The sequence below is a fragment of the Chaetodon auriga genome, chromosome 18, assembly GCF_051107435.1.
Source record: "Chaetodon auriga isolate fChaAug3 chromosome 18, fChaAug3.hap1, whole genome shotgun sequence".
NCBI classification, from domain to species: domain Eukaryota; kingdom Metazoa; phylum Chordata; class Actinopteri; order Chaetodontiformes; family Chaetodontidae; genus Chaetodon; species Chaetodon auriga.
Genome location: NC_135091.1, coordinates 8,309,771 through 8,318,650, shown reverse-complemented (window position 1 = coordinate 8,318,650; position 8,880 = coordinate 8,309,771). Strand labels below are relative to the sequence as shown.

Below are 8,880 nucleotides of genomic sequence, written 5' to 3'. Positions count from 1 at the left end.
CGCACAACGCCGGAGATATCAGGCGCCCGGGCCACACACAGACCGGGACAAAAGGTAGACTCACATACAGACATTTGCATTCATACGCGCGCACACACATGCGGGCAGAAATACACAGACTACTAAGAGACAAATAAAAGACTCACCCTCAGTGTCTGCCACTCAGCAGCTGCTCCAGTTTCCATGGCAACAGCCCGAACAATGTAGTAGGAAGGGCTGCGTCGGTGAGAGAGGAGAGTGTGTGTGTGTGTGTGTGTGTGTGTGTGTGTGTGTGTGTGTGTGTGTGCGTGTGTTTGTGTGGATGTGTGCTCCGGTGCACTTGAAGAGTGCGTGTGTGGGGGTGTGTAGGTGTGTGTGTGGGTGGGTGTGAGAGGCTACAGAGGGGGAGGCAGCCGCAGGGTGCTGAGACAGAGAGGATTCAGAAGACACTCTCTTTATTTCTTTGTCAGGATGAGTCTTTGAAAAGCAGCAAAACAAATAGGGAAATGTCGGGCCAGATAGAAAAATAAACAGAGGAAAGAGACGCATGAAAGGGCGAAGGGCGACGCTCCCGCTCGGAGTGACGGCGAAGGATCCCACAGAGGCAGAGATGAGGATTTTATGATGTCTATTTATTTTTCAAAATGAGGTATTTCAAAGTGCTATGAGTTGCAGCACTAAATGTACATTTTAAAAGTGAAAAAAACAAACATCTTATATCCGTTTACCCAGTTCTATGCACCCGATAGTTACAAATATAAACAAAAGAGGAAGAAAGAAAAAGGCCAGGTACATGAGGATAGAACACATTTGCTGTACAAAAGAATTATTTGAGATAGAGGGGAGGGGGATGACGAGATAAAGTGATATCTACCGAGAACTCATTTTCATACGAAAATATAAGTATCAAATTTAGTATGTATCAGGTTCACACTAAAAGCATAAAGGTGTGTAGAATTAGTAATATGATACAATACAAAGAAAAAGAGAAGAAAAAACAATATATTGTTATATTACAAAGTTTCATGACTCTCAAAAATCGAGGCCTTACAGTACTTTTAAAGGTATATAAACTTCCAGTCTAGTTATTGGCAGCTTCCTGACATGTATAAAAAAAAACAAGGACAAAATGTATTACAAAACAAGGCAGATCTGAGTGTATTTTGTCTGTACACTATTGTTATATACAAAAGTGTCGGCTAGCAAGGTGCACAGTTATACATCCACTGACTTGGTTTGAGCACCAGTGTGAGAGAGGAGTGAGAGAAAGAACCTGTAGTGGCATCGTTTGTGTGACCCATAACGCCTCAGTCGTCATAGTCTCTTCAGTTTTTGCAGTGGTGAAGGCAAAGTAAGTGTGCACTGCTTTCTTGTACGTGAACTCTCCAAGCAAAGTGCCCTCTGACACCCCATCCCTGTGGGAATCACCTGATTCCAGGCTGGTGTCACAGTGAGTACAAAAAAAAACAAAACAAAACAAAAAAAAAACAAGATACAAATAGAAATGATATAAAAACCAGAGGGAGGGAAGACCAAAACAAGGTGTGTCCTCTCTCCTTCCTCATTCTTTTCTCTTTTTTTATCTTTCCTCAATGTGACTGGATTGAAAAAGTAAACCCTAAACATTCTTAACGTCAACAAATGTGCAAAAAAAGTGGCGGCAGTGAAAGTCCGAGCGTCCCTCCAGGGACCCCTCCCCCCTCCTCCAGGTGTGTGTGTGTGTGTGTGTCGGCATCTGAAGATAAACGTCCTCTGAGATGTTTGCGTGTGCGCATGTACAACAGATCCGTGGGCCTATGTGTCTGTGTTAAATGTATAGATCTATGTGTGTGTGTGTGTGTGTGTGTGTGTGTGCATCTAGTTGTGTTTCAGACAGACTGAGTTGAGGCAGAGGGGGGTGGGGGTCATCCAGGGTATATGAGAGTGTTTCTGTGTTGTAGTGGTTGTCTGTTAGCGAGTCCTAGCCTGCTCCAGCCTGCGCATCAGCTGTTGCCTGCGGGCCTGGAGCCTGTCCTTCTCCTGCTGGAGCCTCATCTCCTCTGCCTCCAGCGAGCTCACGTACTCGGTGGCCTTCTTCAGGATCAGCACCTTGGCTGCCTTCTCGTTGTGCGCCAGCTCTGGCACGTGGTCGCGCAGCGTCAGGAAGCTGGAGCGCAGGTCGTTGCGGCGCTGGCGCTCCAGGATGTTGTGGTTGCGCCGGCGCTCGCTGTCCTCCGAGTCGGAGCTGCCGCGCGGGCTGCAGTCCCCGCTGGCGCTGCGCTTGCTGCGAGCCCCCGACGTGCTGGTGAAGGAGCTGCAGGACGTGGAGGATGACGAGGAGGATGACGAGATGGTTCTGGTGGGAGGTCGCGGGGCTTCTGATGTTTTTTGCTTCTTTGGAGGCGGGGCAGGGTCGTCGTCTGAGGCGTACGGTGAGGGGGCCGCGTAGTTGTGTTGCTGCTGGTGGACCGAGCTCCTCTTCAGGATCAGCTCCTGAGGAGCTCGGCTGACGAACCGACTCACCACGCCGGAGCCTGACACAGTTCCTCTCGCCTCTTGGCTCTTGGGATGCACAGAGATGGTGACGGTGCCCGCCGCCATGGGTGATGCCTTGTTGATTGTGGAGCGCCTCTTCTCTACTGTAACCACATCAATCTCCTCTTCCTCCTCCTCCTCCTCCTCCTCCTCCTCCTCCTCCTCTTCTTCCTCCTCCTCATCTTCTTCTTCGTCGTCATCATCGTCTTCCTCCTCTGTGGGAAAAAAAAAAAACAGAACGTGAGTGACTCAATCGCTCTGACACACCAAGTATTCCCACAATGTCATGTATGTGTACCAGCAGGTGACAGGTATGTGTGTGAGTGTGTGTATGCGAACGAGCTCAAGAGAGAGAGAGTGTGTGTGGGGGCGAGAACGTTGCTCAATGCTGTTTGCATAAGCAGAAACCTCTTAATGCTTAGTGTCAGTCACTCCTCAACTAATCTACTCTGCAGGCGTTGACATGTTCGGTCTCAGTGCTCAACAGACAGGCTGGATTTCTTTCTCTCTATCCCTCCTTCAGAATTTCTGCTAAGCTTCTCCGGTGAGACGAGACAGTTTTGCTCTTCAGTCTATCAGTGCAGCTCCGGTCACGCTGACAGTGTGCGACGCTTTAAGAACTTCGGTTTAGTAGCAGAGGCTTTAAGAACTTTACTTTAACACTGACCTCTGATGAAGTCAAAAAAAGAGAGAGAGAAATCTAGCTTCTTTTCCCCGCTGAGCTCATCATCTTAATACCTGCACTGAGATGGAGCCCAGCAGCTGAGACTTATCAGGGACCGGCACCTTTGAAGATGAGAGGAAGTGGCCAATCGTGAGGCAGAGAGTGTGAGGCCCAGTTAAAATGCCTTTTGTGATAATGGCTCTCATTATCAGCTCAGGAGCATCTGAAGAGTGTGGCATTTTACAGCTTACAGTAACCCACTTCAGACACCGCTGCACCGGGATGCTGTCTCAACACACACACACACACACAGTCTGGCGCTGCCATCAAAACAAAGCTGGGCACAGCTGGGTGGATGAGGGGGCGTGGCTGGCTTTGCCACATGTGAAGCTGGGATTTAGCTGTTTGGTGTTTCACTCAGAAGAGAACAGCTCATTTATTGGAGCTGGAAAGAGTATAAATAGAAGAAAGGGCACAACATTTCTGTCTGGGGACATCAAATATTGGCCTTGTGCAAGAAATAAATAGTTCTTTCTAAGAGATCCAAGCAGCTTCCTACCACTGTTTCACATCTGTACAGCTGCTTTCCCTGTAGTTCATAGGAAGACTGGCCTTGACCATTTGGATAAACCTGCATTGCTTCCTTTAAAGTCTGTGACTCTTTGATGAGAAAGTATATGACGCGTGCAACACAAAAGAGGACGCGCCTTAAACGCTGCGAGCGGCGGAAGCGCACTGGAGCGGTACTGCGCGCAGGATGGCGGGGCGGCAGGCGATCGGATCACCACCCTTTTAAGCCTCCGAGCTGGAGCGGCGCCAGGGAGACAGCTGTCGAGATGGAGCGCTTGTTCAAAGCTGTCACCCCCCTGAAAGAGGCAGCCAGGGCCCTCCTCCGTCCTCTTTTCTTCGCGGCAGAGGAGGTGTTTGGCAAGGCTGGCTGAGTCTACCCTCTGTGCCAAGCTGGAGGCCTTTGTACTACTGTTTCACAGCGAAAACACGCCGATAAGGACTCGTGAGTGTTTGTTTAGGGAACTCATAGGCATTAATAGATGGGAGATGAAGTCTTAACGCGATTAAACACACACAGCACTCATTTCCCAATCTAAACAGATACTGCCTCCTACATTTCACTTCAAAAGAATCAGAAAAAACACTGTCAGTCTGTCGTCTGAGTGCGTGTTTTTCTTGTGCTGGGCGACATCTTTCCTTGTGCTTGTAACTCCTGTTCTTGCTCTCGGGGCTAATTTTGGTTATCAGCTCAACTCAAAGCGACACTTTGTACAGAGTACCTCAAAACAAGTGCCAATTTCTCTCCCACTGTGCGCAAATTGTTCCTTAATCCATGCGTAATGAAAGCTTTCACGGCACCGCGAACCTGACACTTTATCAGCTCATCACATTATCGAACACCTTTTCATGTTCCCCTGCTGCAGCCTGGCCCGGCTGCAGTCAGCGAGTGTGGCGTCTTTTTGTTTGGCGCGGACGCCAACTGAGTTCAGCAAGGCGCACAATTCCCCATTTTACTGCCATCTGCCGGATGAAGAGCCTGCTGATTACATAAACCTCGTTCACTGTGTCACTACTCCAGTGTGTGCGTGCGTGTGCGTGCGTGTGTGCGCGCGTGGAGTGTAACGAGGTAATCCGATTCTGGGCCAGTCATATGAACAAGCTCCAGGCAGTCCCGTAAGAAGAAGAAGAGGCATGAGAAGAATAAAATATTAATAATGTGATATTTTAGTGTTGAAGGTTTCTTGGCACCAGAATTTCTTTAAAACGGAAACAAAGACTTTTAGCGCATCTCCACATTCTTACCGGAGTCACTGGGAGCGCTTGCGTGGGTTGTGGATGTGTTAACGGTCCCGGATGAGTCCCTGCTGCCGTTCTTCTTGTGGACCGGGAAAGGGAAGACTACCGTGGGATCCACACACTCTGACACCGAGCTGCGGCTCACCACCTCCGGCGCCTTGACGCACACGCTCCTGCCACCTCCTGTGGCAGTGGAAATAGCCTTGCCGAGTTTCTCCGTGACCACCCGTTCCAGCTTTTCCCTGGCGGAGAAGCCACTCCACATGCAGTCCTGGATAATGATGCTGTTAGGGTTAGTATCCAAAGCGGAGCCGAACAGGTCCCCATCGTCGGACGCCCCCCAGATATCGTCCTCGGGCAGGAAAAGCAGCTCCGAAGCCCAGTCCAGTGGGTCGCCCAAGCCGAAGCCCAGAGGGTCTGCTTCCGGGGCGGCAGTCGCCGGCTCCCCCGGTAGCGCAGCTCGGCTCGGGGAGAGGGGCGGAGTGGGCAACAACTCGAATTTCTTCCAGATGTCCTCCCCCGGTGGCGCAGAGTCGGGACCACAGAAGTAGAAGTCGTCCTCATCCGGGTAGAAACACGGTTGTAAGGAGTCAAACTCCAAATCGGAGTTTTTACTTATGATCGCCGGCATTCTCTCCCACAATCGAAAAACCTGTAAAGGAACAAAAGACACTTTAGTCTCCAAAAGGAAAGAGCGTCTCTCCCCATTCCCTCTCTCCTCTATCACACCTGAAAACTGCGCAGTGGAAATGAGTCAAAGCCCACACACAGACACACAGTCAGCTCCACTAAATTCCACACTCGCTTCTCTGTGGGGTTTAAAAAAAAACCACACAAAATCTCACAGGAGAATGTGCGTAAATGTGACCGTGACGCACAAACTGTGCAAAACGACGCATTGGCTCACCGCTGCCTAAACGCGCCAGAAAACGCGACTGGGACGCAAAAAAAAAAGCATGTTTAGAAAAAAACACATGGGATGACAACAATCAGATCTAACAGAGAGTGTGTTTACTCTGAAAAATATGAGGAAGGAACAGCACGTTTTTAATTTTGACCGCTGAAATGAGAAGATGCTCACCTTGTCCTGACTCGGGATGATAATGTGCGAACCAATTTTTCTCGTATCTCGTAGTCAGCAGTACAGACACCAGATTTGGAGCAGTCATCTACTTTGGGAGCACAGACAGTCCTCTGACACACATTGTGGCTGGCTGCAGAGTGTTATACACCGAGTTCTGCGGGAGGAAAGTAGACTCCTCCCACCCAGGCTGGGGGGCTGGTACAGTCGGGCTTTGGGTTTGTTGCGGCGCGGGAGACAGGCTGGCTGGGAGCTTTCTTTCAAGGTGAAGCGAGAAAATAGCCTAAACATTGCAGCGAGAACGAAAGCAAGAAAAGAAAAGGCAAGGTGACAAGGAAGAAAGAAAGGAAACAAAGAAGAAAGAACGTAAGAGACGGATCAAGACAGAAGATATATATTATTGGCAGCCTCAGGCGAACCCCATCTCTCCACTGGGATGTCAGACTCAGGATCAGCTCAGAAACAGTCGAAGTAACCAGAGGCTGTTAGTGATTTGATGTCTTGCTCGGGTTGCTCAAGGGCATTGCAGCAGCCTGGATGCTACGGCTGACCTGGGGGCTTGAACCGTGCAAGTGAAGGGCAGCGTTTGAAAACCATCAACCCCTCAAAACACACACATGATCCTCAAATAACATGTATTTATTGCACTGTAATAAAGCAATATATGTTGCTAAATGGAAGTGTTTTTAAAGTTATTATTATTTTTGTTTAACAGATAAACTAAACACTGACTTGTCTTGATGCTTAATTAGTCAATATTTCCTAAATTCTAGTGGTAAACTAGTGATTTCTATACATGGCGTTCAGAATTATACATAAGCATCACCTCCTCTGGACAAACACTTGTTTGTGTAGAGATGTATTCCTTCACATCGACTCCCACTGCCCTTCTCCCCTTCTCCTGCTCCCCTGTGGAGCTCTATGTATCATTTTCTCTTTTGTCTGAGGGCCACCAGCATCCCTGGATGGAGGGCGAAGCAAGGCTCACTGCGCCCTCACACGGACGCTCAGGGAACCGCAGCAGAGGCGCGCACGGCCAGCCAAACGGAGCGAAGCAGACAAAGACTTCAAAACGAGGAGGCGATTTTTTTTTTCTTTCCCCCAAATTGAAAGGGGAAAGAAATGCCACTTGGAAAAATAATAAACTCGTCTTGGGCTGCGAGCAGCGACATTTTCTCAGACAATAGGCTGTGCAGGACTGGGGAGTTTTCAGCTGTCTCCGGGATAAGACAGGATCCGAGAAGAGCATGTTACGTAACCGCAAGCGGTGGTTGTAGCCTGGAGTCATTCCCATTCCCTTTTCTAATGACAGCTTAGGAGGAATGGCGCATCTGTAATTATGCGCACAGGCACAGGCGTACACACAGTCCCTGATATTGACATATTCAAGGAAAACGTTTACAAAACGGATTCCAGTTGAACACCAGCTGTGAGCAGGAAGAGTGACCTTTTTCTTGTAGTCTGGTTTTCAGCCAGACAATAGAAAACCATATATATATAATTATATATATATATATATACATTTTCTTAGAATTGGATTTCTATGTACATTTAAAGGTGTCAATTAGATAATACAGAACAGATATCACAGAAAATTTTGTGAAATTACAATTTTAATACAAGAAACACAATTTCTTTGTCCCCCCCATGTCGAAATATTGGGATTTTTTTCTTCTTCCTCGGTCGGGGTTGAGTTCAAACGACCACGGCCAGCGAAAAGTGAGAATGTGCAGCTGTTTTGTCCACAGAGTAGGAATAGCAGGGAGTTTCCTGGGACCGGCCCGTCGGCTCCCAGGAACTTGGGAGATGGTTTGGGAGTCAGAAACTCCCCACAGGCTCTTGTCCGTCCGCTCCTTTACTTTTTCTCAAACTGCTGTTCAGCTCTGAGCATCCAGCAGCAGCAGCAGCAGCAGCAGCAGCTTCCTCTGCTGTGAAGCAGAGCAGAGAGTGGGAGTGAGAACAGAAGGGAAAGTTGTTTTTTTTTTTTTTTGTCCGGTGGAGATCGGGTGAGGGCAGGAAGCTGTGTGCTGCTGCTTGTTTTCTATGCAGAATAAACAGAAAATAAGCAGATGGATAGGGGAATATTGGCTTTATGCAGCTGTGGTGTGTCTTGGCGTAGAGGGAGAGACTTGCTGAAGGAGATGAGTGCATTCACGCAAACTGCACACGTTCACCCGCTGATTTAAACTGAAATTGCCCAGATGTTCATATGATTATTATGTCTGGTTACTGCTGATCTGTATTCATATCAGCAAACCTCTTCCAGCCCCCCCCCCCCTCACCCACACACAGACAAGAAAAAAAAGCACACTCCTTTCTCCCCAGTCGTCTACAACTTATTATATTCATAGAATTATTGCTCAGTATGGAGTCTCCCTCATAAAAAAATTCCCCGCTCAATGGGTTTACCTCGGATAAATAGAGCCCATATGAAAAGAGACAGAGAGATGGAGAGGAAAAGGCAGACTTGGACCAAACGCTGGCGTCTTTGCCTGTTGTTTTTATGACAGTTATGGCATGCCCAGTCTCCCTCCCACCATTCACCGCTGGACCGGGACATGGATGGTTAAGCAATTAGGCCAGTTTTGATAAAAGATTCATAAGTCACCCCAGTGTCGAGAGCAAAGACGAGCGTGTTGTGAGTAAAACCTGCTGCAGTGACATGGGGGCAGGCTGTGTCAGGTCAGAGAGCACATACACATCATATCGCTGTTTGAATTGTGTGCGCACGTTCGTATCGATGTCATCGTTGTGTTTTCAGTGTAAACATTCGGGGATGCATGTGGCCTGAATAAATACGGCAGGTATACAGCCGTCACCTCACCTTAACTCACCC

The 8,880-nt window shown here is 48.4% G+C and overlaps 1 protein-coding gene across 1 annotated transcript; it reads right to left on the bottom strand.

Moving 5' to 3' along the window:
- Positions 1-590: 590 nt before the first annotated feature.
- On the bottom strand, positions 591-6,182 carry mycn (MYCN proto-oncogene, bHLH transcription factor). The gene is made up of 3 exons (XM_076756546.1): positions 6,045-6,182; positions 4,970-5,615; positions 591-2,708 (listed from the first exon to the last, which is right to left on the bottom strand). Exons 2-3 carry the CDS (start codon positions 5,592-5,594, stop codon positions 1,930-1,932), a joined length of 1,404 nt encoding a protein of 467 aa, XP_076612661.1. The 5' UTR covers positions 5,595-5,615; positions 6,045-6,182; the 3' UTR covers positions 591-1,929.
- Positions 6,183-8,880: the final 2,698 nt, after the last annotated feature.

What these genes read in the sequence shown, in the direction of transcription:
- mycn (XM_076756546.1), bottom strand. Translation starts at nt 5,594, where the DNA reads ATGCCGGCGATCATAAGTAAAAACTCCGATTTGGAGTTTGACTCCTTA. An exon ending in AAGCGCTCCCAGTGACTCCG is followed by an intron (nt 2,709 to 4,969) that starts GTAAGAATGTGG and finishes TTTTTCCCACAG; the next exon opens with AGGAGGAAGACGATGATGAC.